Below are 16,942 nucleotides of genomic sequence, written 5' to 3' on the forward strand. Positions count from 1 at the left end.
AGAGCTACAAGAATTATCTGAGGTCTGGAAAATACATCTTACAATGAGAAGCTAAAGGACTTCAGTCTATAGTTTATTGAAGAGAAGCTTAAACATGACTTGATCATGGTTTCAAAGTACCCACAAGGAGAAAATATCTGGATTCTTTAATCTAGCAGACAAAGGTATTTAAAAAAATAATCTATTGACTAGAAAGCTGAAGTTAGCTTAAAAAAAAACCTGGAAGTTCAGCACAGATTTTTCAGTGAGGGCAATGAACCATTGGAACATCTTATCAAGGGATTCAGAGTAGCAGCCGTGTTAGTCTATCCGCAAAAAGAACAGGAGTACTTGTGGCACCTTAGAGACTAACATTTATTAGAGCATAAGCTTTCGTATGCATCTGAAGAAGTAGGCTATAGCCCACGAAAGCTTATGCTCTAATAAATTTGTTAGTCTCTAAGGTGCCACAAGTACTCCTGTTCTTTTTATCAAGGGATGTGGTAGGTTATCTATCCCTTGAAGTCCTTGATTGTAATTTTCAACTGATTTTAGTTCAACCACAGGTAATTAGGCTTGATATGTGAATTAGCGTTTGGAGTTCTACTGCCTGTGTTATGTAGGAGATCAAACTAGATCAGTATCATGGTCCATTTTTAAAGACTGCTCAAGACAGTCTGCCGGCCTAGACAAAAGTTCAGTCTGCCATCCCCCTCCTAGTCTCAGAACAGAAGTTCTCAACTGGGGTAGGGGGGCGTGCAGTGAGCCCAGCTGCACCTCCATCGTGACGGAGGGACAGCTAGGCCAAATTTGAGTTAATGGCATTGTAACCTGACATGCGGTGTTGCAGTGCCAATCAGGTTGGCCCTGGTTTCCCTAGGCAGAATATGCTGCCCTAGGCAGCTGCCTAGTTTGTTTATAACTTATCCATTCTGGTATTAAAATCTGTGAAATTGAAACATCTGGTCTGGGTAAATGGTCCCTTAAAGGGTTAAGACGTTTCGTTAGTTGTTCATGGAGTCAGTGTTAAAACAGCTGTTAAATGAACCAAAACACACAAAAAGTACATAATTTACTCTAAGACAACATTGAATCTAATTTATAGTGTTTTTAATGGGACTTAAATTTTCTCAGTCCTGATCTGCTTTAGGAAACTGTCAAAATGGCAGCTTCATACTTTGCTTCTTTTTTTGTACTTTATATACTGTAAAAGTATATAGTGAAATGTATGGCTTAAAATCTTTTTGTTACAATTTCCCTTTTAAGAAACTTGAGTGTCCTAGCTTCTTACAGCAAATAGAGCATTGAGAGTACTTCACTAAAACTTTTCATTGTGGTCTGAATTTTTTGTTCTAATTTTCAGTATGTCATTAAACACTTATTACTTACTTTTAGAACAAGAAAGCCAATTGCTACAGTTTGACTCGTCTACAAAAAAGTGTAGTTAGAAAATCCTGATGCATGGGAAAGTATTCCACTGAATATGTTTCTACTCTGTAGCTTTTAGATCATCATATAGGCCTGGTGGCTTATAAATCCTTAACTATGTGAGATGTTAATGGGTATTGCAGTATATATGTATAAAATTATACCTTATTAATGTAATTTTTAAGGACTTTGTTTCTAGGTGTTTCTTGCAGCAAAATATTACCATTAGTAAGATTGATTTGACAATATTGAAAATGGATTCTAATACAGTGAACAGTGATGTAAATGATTAGTTAACTAGTGAGCCTGCTCACTTTACAGCCAGGCTTCCACCTATTCTGGGACTTGCATTAGCACTTCATGTTTCATTTAATAGCTTAGTACTTAAGAGGCTCATAAATTGCTGATAAACAGTACTGGCAGACTATTTCACTTCATACTTTACACTACTAATAACAAGGATCACATTTGAATAATATGCTGTGGAAATGTAAATAGAAGGAAGTCTCAAGAGCCTATTGTTAACTTACTATGTTTAATTATTACAGCACTTGCTGCTATACTTTATTGCTTTGTGGAGGTTCAGAACATTATGTTCAAGGATATAATTTATTATAATCTGCTACATTGGATTCAGAGCGTTGGTAGGTGTTTGTACTCTAGATAGATGTGCGTTCTGTTTAGTGTAAGTGTAACAGTATGTACTTATCAGTAAATGAGGCAACTGCTGCCAACATTTTAATAAGCTAATTGGGCTTTCAGATTTTTAAATGTTAAAATGTTCTTATGGTCAGCCCATACACCTTGGTTTTTAATAGCAATGGGCCTATTACGACAGGACCAAATTTGAGATGACAAGGCAGAACCTATGTTTCTACAATTTATTAATTTTGTGTGTGTATTTCACTGATTTTAATAGCCTGTTAGGAGTGATGTAGTAACACTGAGTAGGCGTAGCTGTTTTTGTAAGCAAACAGTAATTTAATTGTCTTCAAATATAATTAAACCCGGTGAAATTATAAAAAAGATTGTAGCATTGTGAATTTGTGGAAAATTAGTTGACATTGATTTGGCTTGTACTTTTGGTAACTTAGTTACAAAAGAGCGGTGCATGTCTCTATCGTATCTATTTTTACAAGCCAGTTTACTGATGGATTGACCAAGGCTCAAGGCAGTAAAATGAATACTGGAAGGCTACAGAACTGAGTCAGTGACTGCACACTACTGCCATGATATTATTGCCTAATAACCCAACATTGCTTATAAATATCAGCAAGAGTTACAGCATTATGAAGAGTATTGTGGTAATTCAGTCTTAATACAGGGGGGCCTGGTAAATTTCCCAAGATTCAACTAGGATAATGGATATCATGAATATAAAAATTCTTAAACTTGCATACCGCCAAGATGTTCATCCTATGCTGGGATTATAAAGGTTTCATATGTATCAAGGAAAGAAATGAAACACTTTGCATAAAGGTATACTTTCCCCTGTGTAAATTGACCTTAGTGTACCGATTTCATTAATGGAGAAAGCAGGTATCTCTATAATAGTTGTACTATTTATATATTTTCTATAAAATCACAGTAGCATTATTATAAATTGTTCTGGATTATATATTTATCACACATGACTATTTTTCAAAATTCAAAATCAGTTGCTGTTTTAGCTTACAACACAAATTTGACACTGAAATTTTGTTTGCTGCAGTCGTGGATCACTAATTTTGTCTACCTGTGTAAAGACAGTTTTAAAATTGTAAATGAATATTGTTTATTGCTTTATATGTGACATTTTAATATACTAATTGTATTTAATGGTCTACTAAGATGAGGTGATAAAAACTTGAAAGACCTTTCTCAAGCATGGTATGGCAATGTAATCTAACTGATAAGTCCAAAGGGCAGTAATAAAAGTCAGCCATGAATGTTTGCTGTAGTAATTGATGTAGCTGATGTTTCTGCTCCTAGGTGAGAGAAATGGCTGCTACCACACTGAGTGGTCTGCTACAGTGCAACTTCCTCACTATGGATAGCCCTGTGCAGGCTCACTTTGAACAGCTCTGCAAGACAAGACTACCAAAAAAGAGAAAGCGAGACCTTGGCACAGTGGTGGATACCATTCCATCTGCAGGTAAAGACACTGCCTCAGAGAAGCAAACTGTAAATTAAAAAACTGGTTCAGTTACTTTATTTACATCATCCTTAGACAACTCAGATGGCTAGAATAGGCCCTGCAGTTAAGGAGGAATCTTCAAGCAATATACATAAAGAAACAGATCTGATGTGTATGCAAATATTTATAATACTTAAATGTTTATAAACCATCATGACAAAATATTTTTGTTTATGCATTTGACTTTTTTCCTGTATGTTTGTATTGCTCCTAACACAATGGGGTCCCAATCCCAATTAGGTATTTTGGGTGCTGATACAGTACAAATGTTAAATAACAATATACTACTACAGAGCAGGGTTATATGGCTAGATTAATAGGTTTTTGTGGTTTATTCTTATACCTAGGGTGTACTGCTTACCAGTCTCCATGAAAGTACATGTATTCAGAGACTCGTCAAAGAGGAAGTGGTTATTTTACCAGTGAGTGTAGTTCTTTGAGGGTTGTCTTAGCAGTCACACTCCTCATCCACCTTCACCTGTGAGGCACCGGAGAAAGGAACTAAGTTAGAGCTTGCCCTCCCTAGAACTTTCAGTGGCATTAGACTGTATTTACATGAGCCCCAATAGGAACAGTTTACCAGAAAGTTACAGAAAACTGATGTAGGCATTTTTTAGTCCACTGAGTGTAGATATGCAGAGGCAGCCCTTGAACTGGTAAATAACCTCTCCTTTTTGATTCTTCACAAGAGCCTGTAATGGATAGAAGAGGTGGAAATTAAGAATTCCCCTAGTATGGATGTTAGTTGCACTTTACTGCTCATGACAATTTACGTTTAATGTGTATTTATTTTAGTACTTTTCATAAGTTAAAAATAGCTGGAATTACTGAAAGTGAAGTTTCAAGTCTGGCTGTGTTATGGAAACATACTTTGAGAGATTTGTATCCTGCCACATGTATATTACGGTCTTTTCATTGCAGACTTGGTTAAGCGCCATGCTGGTGTGCTTGGACTTAGTGCATGTATTTTGTCAAGCCCTTATGATGTACCAACTTGGATGCCCCAGCTTCTGATGGACCTCAGTGCCCACCTTAATGATCCTCAGCCTATTGAGGTAAAAATAGTCTGATTCTATTTATTTTTTTCTGTTTAATCTAAAACATGTCTGTCATCCTTACATTAGCTTCCTGAAGAAAGACTGTGAAGGAATATGTGTGTCACAATGTGACATTTTTTCTTCAAAAGTTCATAACTTTGCTAAATCCAAACCTGCTTTAACTCAAAGGCATGCCAATTCCTTGCCATATTTCTATTTCTGCCTCAGTCATTTCTACACTAGAGCCAAAAATAAATTAAGTAGAAAGCTAAGAGAGTTTTATTTATAATGGGGAAATTCCCTTACTCTCCTTGTACTCAAAAATGACCAACAGAGTTTTTACACAAACTAAACACACAAAAAAAGGGGGGGGGGGGCAAACAAAATCATTGGGTAGACACCAGGGCCTATAAAATTGCAGCCTGATAGATGAAAGTACTGGAAACTTTTATGAGCAACTCAAAAAAGGGGCTTTGAATGGAAATACTTAAGCATCTTTGCCTGTACAGTAACTCCTCACTTAAAGTCGTCCTAGTTAACGTTGTTTTGTTGTTACATTGCTGATTAATTAGGGAACATGCTCGTTTAAAGTTGTGCAATGCTCCCGTATAATGTCGTTTGGCAGCCACCTGCTTTGTCCACTGCTTGCAGGAAGAGCAGCCCGTTGCAGGTAGCTGGTGGGGGCTTGTAACCAGGGTGGACTGGCAGCCCCCCATCAGCTCCCCGCTCTCCTAAGTTCCTTGTGCTGCAGCCGCCCAGCAGGCTATCAATCGGCAGTTCAGCTGTCCCTCCCCCCACTGCCATGTGCTGCTCCTGCCCTCTGCCTTGGAGCTCCTCCCAGAGACTCCTGCTTGCTGCGCAGGGGAGGAAGGGGGGCTAATGTCAGGGTGTCCCCCTCCACCCTGCTCCTGCACCCTGCTTTACCCTCTCTCCATATAGAGCGGGGGGGAGACACGGACAGAAAGAGACAGAGAGAGGTTGGGGCAGCAGCTGCTGTCTCAACTTCCTGATCCACTTAAAAAGACAATGCACTTAAGAGTGGGTCAGCTTACTTAAAGGGGCAGTGTGCATCTCTCTCTCTCTCACACACACACACACACACACACACACACACAAGGTGTGTGTCTGTCTCTGTCTGCTGTGCTGTCTCCCCTCCCTCATGTTCGTGCTGCCTTGATGAGAGGCTACATTAACAACAATGTGTTAACCCTGAGGGCTCAGCTGAGTGCTAGTTCATCATTTAGCAGCAAGGCATTCCCTGGAAAATATCCCACCCTCTGACTTCACCACCTCAACCAAGCTTAACAATCATCATTGCTGTGTACAGTATTAAATTGTTTGTTTAAAACTTATATTGTGTGTATATCTATATAATATATAGTTTTTTGTCTGGTAAAAACAATTTCCCTGGAACCTAACCCCCCCCATTTACATTAATTCTTATGGGGAAATTGGATTTGCTTAACATCATTTGCTTAAAGTCGCATTTTTCAGGAACATAACTACAATGTTAAGCGAGGAGTTACTGTAGCTGTTGCTAGCACTCCAGCTATACTACTGTTATTAACTATAGTGTTTAAACTTTATGGAGGGGAATTTCCAGGAAAGAGCTAACCAGTTCTGCTAGGGCTGACTTTTACTGGATTACAAAAATTAAATCTGGAGAGTGTATATAATTATTTTGCCTTTGAGGTGCACCAAATGAGATCTATTAAATAATAATAGGAGACGATCCTATTATCATTTAATATATCTCATTTGGTGCACCTCAAAGGCAAAATAACGATATCTCTGGAATAAAGATAGACAATATCTCTGGAATGTGACCCTAAAAGTTTGATCTCCACCCACTTTGCAAGTTGACTGAACAAAAATTATTGTTTAAGCCTTTTACCATCTGTCTGTCCAGTACTGAAAAATCCAGTAGAGCCTGAGCCCCTACAGTAGCATCAACAAGACTGAAAACTGAGAGGAGGGAAGAAAACCATTTTGATCAAGATTAATAAGAATTTATCATAGGGCTCCAAAGTTTGCAAAACAAAACAAAAAACAACTAGCAAAGGTTGTTTCAACATCGTAAGAGCCTTGACAACATTGATCTAGAGATACCAGAATTTAAAACTAGTTGTAAATTCTAAAATCTTACAGATCTGGACTGGATGAATTTTTGGGGGTCCATTCCAGACTTCCCAATTGTCTAAACGTATACTAATGCTAGTTTAGGAGTGTCATCAAAATATAGAACTACCTGTTCTTCTTCGAGTGGAGTCCCTGTGAGAGCTCCACTTTAGGTGATGGTGCGCGCCTCTAGTTAGAGAATTTTGATAGCAGTACCTGGCTGGGCCGCAGATGCACTCTCGCCGTCTCGCGCCTGCAGTGGCAATTAACTAGTGCTGTGCAGCCCTTTCACCCACCAGTTCCTTCTCAGCCGCCCTTGGTCCGAGTTGGAGCTCCAGCAGTGCGCTCTCTCGCTTTTACCTCAGATGTAGTTGAATTAGATTAGTCAAGTAGCTTAGTGTAGTTAGGTTAGTTGGTTAAGAACCCTTTATTTCTTTTTCTCCCCGTTAAAATTTTTTTTTTTTTAATTTCCTTTCATCCTCTTAAGGGACACTATTTTTCCTCAGAATGCCAGGGTCGCCTGGCTTTAAACGCTGCCTCTCTTGTCACGAGGCAATTCCGCTTTCTGATGAACACTCGCAGTGTGTCTGGTGCCTGGGGGAAACTTATGTGCCCCAGAAATGCACCCATTGCCACAATCTTAAGACCCGGACAAGGAAAGTGAGGGATCTTAAACTGAAATCCTAATGGAGAAGTCTCTCCGTCCCGCCTCAGACCCGGGCGCGCAAACTTCTCCTGCCTCCCTGTCACCGCAGGCAGCTTCTGACAGACCCCCCTCCTCCATCCTGAAAGGAAGGGACCTATCTCCTAAAGGACGTGGAAAGAGGAGAGCTAACACTCCCCCCTACCAAGACCGCATCAAAGAGGGAAACGTTCCCCAACTCCATCCACCACATCGGTACCGAACATGCCGCGGCTTAGTACCTTTGAGTCGGCAGGGATTTCCAGTACCATGAGAGCTGCAGACACTAAGAAGGCAGGCTCTAAGAAGGAGGGCAGACAGAAGACCACCTCCTCCACCTTGGCAACGTCAGCACAGACAAAGCGCTCAGTACCAAGCAATTTTTCAGTACAAAAGGCAATAGCGCCACCTGCTGGCCCTATGTTCAATAGCACAGACACTGCACCGCAGATTGCCACGCCATCCTCAGCATGCTTGCTGTCGGCTCCTTTCCTACTGGTACCACAAGGTCCCCTGGTACTCCCACTATTCTCTGTACCACCTTTCACACAGGTACCTTCATCGGTACCACAGCCTCAAGAGTTTCATGCTCCGAAGGACCTGACAATTGCCCCAGTACCAGAATCATCTCTCCTCAGTACCGATACTTCTTCGGTACTTTTGCTACCACTCATTCTACCAATTACAGCCGCTTCTCCTTTCTCTAGCGAGGAGGATGAAGATGAAGAAGATGGGAAGTTTTCTCCTCCCAACACTCTTCACTTATGCAAGGCAGTGTTCAGTACGCACATCAGGAACGCCCTTAGCCTCTGCCAAAGTCTGAATTTCACGGGTGGTCTGCTTACCCCTGGAAGCCCCCACCTATGCCCTTCCCATTTCAGTGGGCATTCTGGGACCCATGGGCAGCTTATAGACCATTTTACCCCAGATCCCTAAGTGGCACCACAGAGGTACATAGGCACTCTTCACCACAGTCTACAGTGCCACCAGCTGCCCCTCCCAAACAGAGCGTTGAGGAAAGGGAAGACGTTTTAGTTCAGGAGGCAGCTCCTGCCACCTGCACTTCATTGTCACTGGGTGAGACTATTATGCCCCTTACGCCTACTGCAGGAGATGATTTCAGGAATTTCCAGGAGCTCTTCAAAAGAATAGCAGAGACACTCCAGATAACCCGAGAGGAGATCTCCGAGTCGCGTCACAAGCGCTTGGATATACTTCACATGTCGTTTGCTCCAACATTGCCCTTCAGATTAACTCAGAAATCATGGAACTTGCCACAAACATCTGGCAGACCCCTACTATCATCCCACCCACATGTAAGAAAGTGGACAAACAATATTACATCCCTTCAAAAGGGATGGAATCTCTATTCACACGCCCTCAGACAAATTCATTGGTAATTGATGCAGTCAACAAACGGGGCAAACAGCATTACTCTAGAACCACCCCTTATGATAAAGAGAGGAAAAGATTGGACTTACTCAGCCACAAGGCCTATTCATCAGCAACACTGCACTTCCGGATCGCTGATTATGAAGCACTTATGGCGAATTATGACCATACAAACTATTCCAAATTTTCTGACTTTATTGACTACATACCAGAGGACAAAAGAGAGCAGTTTACATCGCTCATTTCCGCTCTTGGCTAGAATTGCCCTCCAAGCCTCTTTGGACTCTACTGACACGGCGGCAAGGACCATCGTACACACAGCAGCCAAGACAATACAATAACCAGAGGCGTAGATAGAGACCATCCAGACACAGACTAAGCTCCTCCCAACCCACCACATCTCAACAATCAACCTCTAAACAGCAGATTTGAAGGCTTGGTCAAGGGCTTACCAGACCTTCCCCCAACTTTTGCTGCCAACACTACCTCCCACCAACCATCCCTTTACCAATCGTCTAATACCGTTCTATCCAAACCGGCGAACCATCATTTCCGATAGATGGGTACTGGAAATCATCAAGCCTGGCTATGCCCTCCAGTTCTTCTCCATCCCTCTTACTCACCCTCCCATCCTGTCTCCATCTCAGGAAAGACGCATGAGAGGGGTACCTGAAGAGGAAGAGGCGCATCTCCTACAACTGGGTGCAGTAGATAGTTCTGGTACATCACAGAGGGAAGGGCTTCTACCTGTCAGGAATGGTCTAGATAATACTTAGTCCTGCCACAAGTGCCGTGGACTGGACTAGACCTCTCGAGGTCTCTTCCAGTTCTATGATTCTATTTTCATTATTTTTTAACCCGAAAGAAGTCTGGAGGATGGAGATCCATCCTCGATCTCAGGAAGCTAAACAAATTCGTCAGAACACAACATTATGTAGGATAGTTATGTTAGCTACAATCATTCCAGCACTGGAACAAGGGGATTGGTTTGCAGCCCTCAACCTGAAAGATGCATATTTTCCCATTTCTATACGCCGTATGCGCAGGAAATTTCTTTGGTTTGTACTAGGACAGGGCCATTTCCAATATACAATTCTACCCTTTGGCCTGTCCATGGCCCCCTGAGTATTTTCCAAAGTTCTTGCTGTGATGGCAGCCCACCTTCGCAAGCACGGGGTCATGATCTACCCCTAGTTAGACGACTGTCTAATCAAGGCTCACACTTGGGCAGAAGCCATCAGAGTCACGCACCAGACAATGTCACTCTTCACCAGTCTCAGCCTACAAATAAACGTCCAAAATTCCACATTAACGCCAGTCCAGAAACTGGATTTAATCGGCGCACATCTAAATTCTCTAGAAGCAACAGCATCATTACCTCTTCAGAGATTCACCACTCTAATGAACCTCATCAATACCTTGGTGCACAGCCCAAGGATATTGGCCAGGACCTGTCTTCAGCTACTAGATCACATGACAGTGACCACATACGTGGTGAAACATGCCAGAATTCACATGCGCTCTTGCAGTGTTGGCTCAAGATGGCATTCACACCACACAAACACAATTTGAACAGACTTCTGAGTATGCCAATGAAGGTCAAGGACTCACTATAATGTTGGACTCACCCACACAACATCTGCGCAGGTGTCTCTTTCCTTCAGCCTCCTCCCGAATTGATAATCACAACGGATGCCTCTCTACTGGGGTGGGGTGCCCAACTAGGCAAGCTCACAGTACAGGGAAGATGGTCTCCTTCCTAATTAACACTCCACATCAATGTACTGGAATTACACGCAATTCGCAATACCTGTGAACATTTCATGCCTCTGATCAAAGACAAAAACATACAGATCATGATGGACAAGGTAGCCTGCATGTTCCACATAAATAAACAGGGAGGAGTAAGATCACACTCCCTATCTATGGAGGCCATAAAACTCTAGACATGGTGCATACAACACAGTCACCATATCAGCCACCTACTTGCCGGAGTCTCAGAATATCACAGCCAACACATTAAGTCGAAGGTTCTCGAATGACCACGAGTGGGCAATCAACACCTGCGTGATCCAGATCACATTGCAACTATGGGGGTTCCCCGCGATAGACCTATTCGCCACAAAACGAAACCGCAAATGTCCAATCCAAAGTGGGTCTGGGATCAGGTGACACACTTTTCATTCCGTGGCATGTACCCCTCCTGTATGCTTTTCCTCCCATCCCATTGCTGTCCAGCATCCTGAACAAGATCAGAATCGATCAAGCCAAAGTCATCCTGATGGCACCAGTATGACCCAGACAAACCTGGTACCCACACCTGAAACAGATGTTGTCATGCCCCCATGTCTCCTTCCACTTCTTCCAAATCTCCTCTCTTAGGACGCGGGTCAGACTCTGCATCCAAACCTGGAGTCGCCCCATCTCATATCCTGGCTCCTCAATAGTTCCATGGCAAGCAGATAACTTGTTCTGAGGATGTTAAAGACATCCTGCTAAACAGAAGGGGGCCCACTACACGGGCTACATACCTACATAAATGGAAGAGATTCCACATGTGGTGCCTAAACAAACAAATCGACGCCACTCTCCCGTAACAGTGGTAATGGACTACATGCTGTACTGAAGAAATCTGGCCTTTTAGTTAGTTCACTGCAGGTGCATTTGGCAGCCATTACAACATTCCGTGACGAAGTGGACAGCGTTTCAGTCTTTGCTCACCCAATTACCAAAAGATTCCTCTAGGGAATGTGCAGCCTCTACCCAGAACTCAGAGCCCCAACGCCCCCGTAGGATCTGACTTTAGTGCTTCGATCTCTCACAATCACCCTATTCAAACCCTTGGCCACATGTTCTCTTCTACATCTTTCCATGAAGGTGGCCTTCATAGTCACCATCGCATGGGAGAAATTTCTGCTCTTATGGCTGGACCACCCTATATGTTTTGGTTTGTTTTTTTTTCAAAAACAAGGTCACTCTGACCTCACCCCAAATTTTTGCCTAAAGTCTTTTCTTCCTTCCAAATCAATCAGCCTATCCATCTTCTTCCCACGTTCTTCCCTAAACCTCACAAGGACAGGCAAGAAGCGATTTTCCACACCCTGGACATTAGAAGGGCGCTAGCCTTTTATCTTGAACAGACCAAATCATTCAGGAAAACGCCTAAATTGTTCCTCTCCACCTCAGACTGCTCCAAAGGCAAACCCATCTCTAAGCAGAGACTTTCCAGATGGATTTCAGATTGCATTCAGCTGTGTTACTGACAACATGACCTACAATCCCCCTCAAGGTTAGAACACACTCCACAAGATAAGTAGCCACATCGGTTGCCTTCCTGCACAATGTGCCTATTACCGACATATGCAGTGCAGATACTTGGACATCTCCTTACACATTCATTCAACACTACATCCTCGATCAGGTCTCAGCCTCTGACACTCGGCTGGGACACACCGTCTTATTATCCATTCAGACCTAGCTCCGAATTCCCTCTTTTCCCCTGAGGGGAACTGCTCTACAGTCACCTAAAGTGGCGCACCCACAGGGATTCCACTCAAAGAGAGGGTTACTCACCTTGTGCAGTAACAGGTTCTTCAAGATGGTTGTCCTTGTGAGTGTTCCACTACCCATCCTCCTCCCCTCTACTTCGGAGTTCCAATTAATTCCTCTGCGGTAGAGAAGGAACTGGGGGGCTTAGGGAGCTGCACAGCACTAGTTAATTGCTGCTGCAGGCACGAGACGGGGAGAGTGCATGTGCGGCCCAGCTAAGATTTCTGTCGAAATTCTCCGACTAGAGGCGCAGGGCGCACAATCCCCTAAAGTGGAGCACCCACAGGGATTCACATCTCAAAGAATCTCAGTTCCTGCCCAAGGTGAATAACCCTCTCTTACATCTGAATATTTGTTATCCCCTTTCCACAGATGTGAAACAGTTTTAAAAATATATCAAAAATTAATACAGATCTAATTTTTTGTTGCCTGCTATACAGATGACAGTAAAGAAAACACTGTCCAATTTCCGGAGGACACACCATGACAACTGGCAGGAGCACAAACAGCAGTTCACTGATGACCAGCTGCTTGTCCTTACAGACCTCTTAGTATCACCATGCTATTATGCTTAAATAGGTAAGGCTGTGTTTATTTTGGTTTAATTAGAAAACATTGCCATTTTATGATATCCACTCTAGCCATCCAGTCAAAGTGAAGGAAAAGGTCCCAGATCCAGGGAAAAGCGTTCCCTCCAAACAAAGTCACTATCAGTGCTCAGTGGGGTATCTTCTATTGGTTGAAAACTCCACTTTTAGTGACCTGCTGTTTATCTTTATTGTGTATTCCCTTATTTTTGTTTGAATAAAGTAAACTAAAAGGCTAGGACTTCAGAAGAAAAGAAGTTTTATCAACACTCCCTTTGCTCCCAAACTTTCTCAGCCCATAAACTGTCCTCTGCATTTCTGTCAGAGGAGCATCACTAGAGAGACACAAGGTACCTAGAGACTGAGCATACCACATTCACGGTGTTCCTGGTCCTTGCTGATCTGCAGAACAAGGAATCAGACTTGAATTTGAACCCTGATCTCTTGCAGGGGAATGCTATGTGTTGTGATGTGACTGGACCACTGTGCCAGCCTGCAAGGGAATTTTTTAATCATCATTTTCTGTAGTATCATGAGAACATGGATGAAGATATAATCTTGTTTTTAATTATTTCTATTTCAGGTTCTTCTTGGAAAAAATGAGGACCTAGAAACATTTCTGCAAAAATAAAGGAAACTCAAAACTAATTTATTGTGTATGGAATTTTAGTCTTGGAAATCGTGATGCCTAATCAGAACCATTTTTTAAATACAAATATTAGGTCCTAACAGAGCTCTATTCATCACGAATTACAACTCCACAGGGAGTAGCTATGGGAGCCCTGCATTCTTCCATTACTGCATCTGCGGAGCCAGATCATTACTTGTTTCAAAGCATAATGTCATGGGCCTGCATTATACAACCTTACCACCTTCACTCTCTACTCACTGGCTTACACCACCCATCTCTTCCCATCTCCTCCTTTTTCTTTCTTATTCCATGTGCCTAGTCATTTTTTACATCAGTGGATTTGCAGCGCACACACGACTGCAAGTCTGAACATTCTAAGGGAAGTGCTCCAGTTTTGGTTGACATTTTTTATCTGATCAACCTGCAGGAACTGGTACCTATGAACCTCAAATCCACCTACTCCCATGACAAGAGGCCAGGAACCTATTTTTCTCAAAGGATTTTTTTCACTGCTTGCATACAGGTACCCATTAGGAGACAAACTCTGTACCATTTAATCCAGCTGAGAGTTGGACTACCCTTTTAAATCTTACCTTCTATGGAAATGGAAATATCCATTCTGTCCTTTGCAGCTGAGATCAGTACTATGGAAAGTGGGGCAATTTCCATGGTCTGGCCAAGTTTTAGCAGGTAATCTGACCAGGTGCACAACTTAAACCCATGACCATCTGCAGCTTCCTAAGGGTGGAAGGCTGTGGATCTTTTCAGATGAATAGAGCCCATAGATATGAATTTTTTGCTATCAAGCAATGTTTTAATTCAGAGACTGAAGAGTATGTACAGTGTGTAAAAGCACTGAATTTTTTTAACAGAATATTCTCATTAAAAAGACTATTAGTCGCTATTTGAAGAAGCATACCTTGCTGAAATGGAAGACTGCTAAGATTGTGAAAGTTCTGGTTTTGGTTTTGTTTTTTTGCCTGCAACTTTGTTCAGAGACTGATATCTATTGGCTATTTAACGACATGTTTAATATGTGTTACATAGATGTAAAAGACTGTATAAATTGTAGAGGCATTGCTTTGGGAAGACATTGTACAGTTTGCAACCTTTTACATAACATCATTGTGAGATTAATTTGTAAAAATTCACTCTTCAATGTTAATACTGTAGTGCTTCTGGCTTTTGTATCAAATCAAATGCCATTAGTGTTTTTTAAATTATTTTCTTTAGCAAAATATCGTTCCTCGTTTAAAAGGCAGAAATTGTATTTTGTTTTAGTTTTCATTTATCTCATGACTACATCTGATGAGGATTTTAATTCAACATTTGTGGCCATCTCTAAATGCTAACATCACATGTTTTGATGTGATAAGATTACAGAATGCAAGGTACCTCCTACAATGAAATAGTTCACAAGTTGATGTGTTTCATCTTTCACACAACCTGTACAGTCTTCCTTACAGGAACACTACAATACATTTTGAAATATCTACCTGCTGATTGAGTGACTCAATACAATTTTAAAGCACAGCAGTGTTCCTAGTACAGTATTTACTAAGTGTCAGCACACAGATGTAACCACTGTATAGCGTAGTGCCAAAATTATTTCAATTGTGTACCTAGTTTAAAACCCAATAAATGGATTGTTTGTAACATCTGCATTTTTTGTCTTTCTTGAGCAGAAGTTCACTACTTTCAGAGTCTAATTTAGGATTGTCTACTCCAATTTCTATGGGGTTTTTGTATCAGATCTGTATGCATTGTGGAAGTCAAGTGAATTCAGGTTTTTTATGTAGTGCAGCCTGTAGGTTGCCATTTTAAAATTTTGTGTATAAACAATAGTTTCTTTACCCATCACTGAAATGCACTACCTCAGGGATAGAACATAGCATCTGTTCTAACATCACACAGCATCACTGTTAAAGACAGCAAGTGAATAATACTGCATTCATTTGAAATGTGGGTATAATTTTAAGTGAGCACAAGGTAATCACACAAATGGAAGTTGGTCAAGATACTGAGATCAACACCATTCTATTGAGAAAAGTTCTTTAGGAATACTTAACCACAGGTGGACACAACCTCTGTTTTATGACATTTCCTGGAATTAGCATCTCAACATCAAATTTCTCTTAATACCTTACTTGAGATATTCAATCGGTACTGCTGCAGAGGGAAGAATGCCACTTGTTGAATGACCAGTCCCTACTCCAGTAGGACCTTAGGTTTTCTTTTGTCCTTGCATTGATGTGCTAATGATGCCTGACCCTCTTTAGCTTGTGAATTCTGATGAGACGAGGGCCAAAGGCTTTACCTTCACAACAGTGAATTCACTAGTCAGACAGCTGTCTAAAGTCAAAGAAATTCAGATCTCTCCAGTAGCTTAAAAATTAACTTTGAAAGCACTAAAGATTGTAGAAAGCACATGTAATAAGCTAGGCTATTTAAAGGACAACACCTCAGCTGAGAATTGATGTAGGAAAGCAGCGAGCTCTGCTATGCCCCCTATGCTGGGTTTAGGGCAATTGACTTAGGAGCCAGACCCACCAGCTTTACATCAGTTGAGAATTCCCATTCTCAGATGGCAAACTCTAGCCAGATTATGGAACTGGGATAAAAAGGGAGCTGAGAACATGACCCTGTGCTTCAAAGGTAATAGTAACTGTATTGTGGCTAATAAACAACTAGCACTGGCCATCATAGGTGAGCTCTGCAAATCCGTAGTAAATTGCTCAACTTGAAAATTCCCTGGGATAAAAACGTACTTGTGATTGTGCAAACAAATTTGTCTTTTAACTATTTCTTCCGTGGCTCAGATTAATTTTGTTCTGTCCTAGGCTTGGGGCATGTGTGTAGTACAAAGAGAGCCTAAAACATGAGGCCTGAACTACAGTAGTGGTCAAGCCTTGCTGGTATAAAGCAGTTAGCAAAAGTCAGATTGTGAGCAGAAGTCAGACCCTGTTACAAAACAAGCCTGCTTGCAAGTTCACAGAACCTGGCAAGAACAGGGCTGGCATTGCAAAAACACAGACATTCCTAAAAAGTACTAGGCACAGGACACTCATGCAAATACATTCCAGAAGGGTAGTACCAGAACACCCTAATACAAGGTTATGGTGTAAACACACTTCCCAAAGATGATACAAGGATAGACTGACCCCTCTTAAAGATAAAGTCAGGGTAACAGTGTGAGGGATAGAGATGTTTTGATCAAACCAACATATACAAGGTAAAAGGTGGTAATTAATGATATCAGAGGGGCAATACATAACTTGGTAGTATCAGTGTTTAAAGAGAGATCTCAGGGGGTGTCTTTGGCTGGCCAAGGGGAGAATGGAAGGTCCTGCCATTCACTGAGCT

General features: G+C 41.7%; 1 protein-coding gene across 2 annotated transcripts in view; it reads left to right on the forward strand.

Moving 5' to 3' along the window:
• The window catches only part of PSME4 (proteasome activator subunit 4), a 222,208-nt gene extending 206,973 nt beyond the window's left edge, over window positions 1-15,235 (forward strand). For both annotated transcript variants that reach the window (XM_005307349.5, XM_005307350.5), the window contains 4 exons: window positions 3,379-3,541; window positions 4,505-4,638; window positions 12,802-12,940; window positions 13,532-15,235. In XM_005307349.5, the coding sequence (XP_005307406.2) occupies window positions 3,379-3,541; window positions 4,505-4,638; window positions 12,802-12,936 (432 nt within the window). In that variant the 3' untranslated portion in view covers window positions 12,937-12,940; window positions 13,532-15,235. The remainder of the gene's footprint in view (window positions 1-3,378; window positions 3,542-4,504; window positions 4,639-12,801; window positions 12,941-13,531) is intronic.
• The last annotated feature ends 1,707 nt before the right edge of the window (window positions 15,236-16,942 follow it).

The sequence above is a fragment of the Chrysemys picta genome, chromosome 3 (assembly GCF_011386835.1).
Source record: "Chrysemys picta bellii isolate R12L10 chromosome 3, ASM1138683v2, whole genome shotgun sequence".
Classification (NCBI taxonomy): Eukaryota; Metazoa; Chordata; order Testudines; family Emydidae; genus Chrysemys; species Chrysemys picta.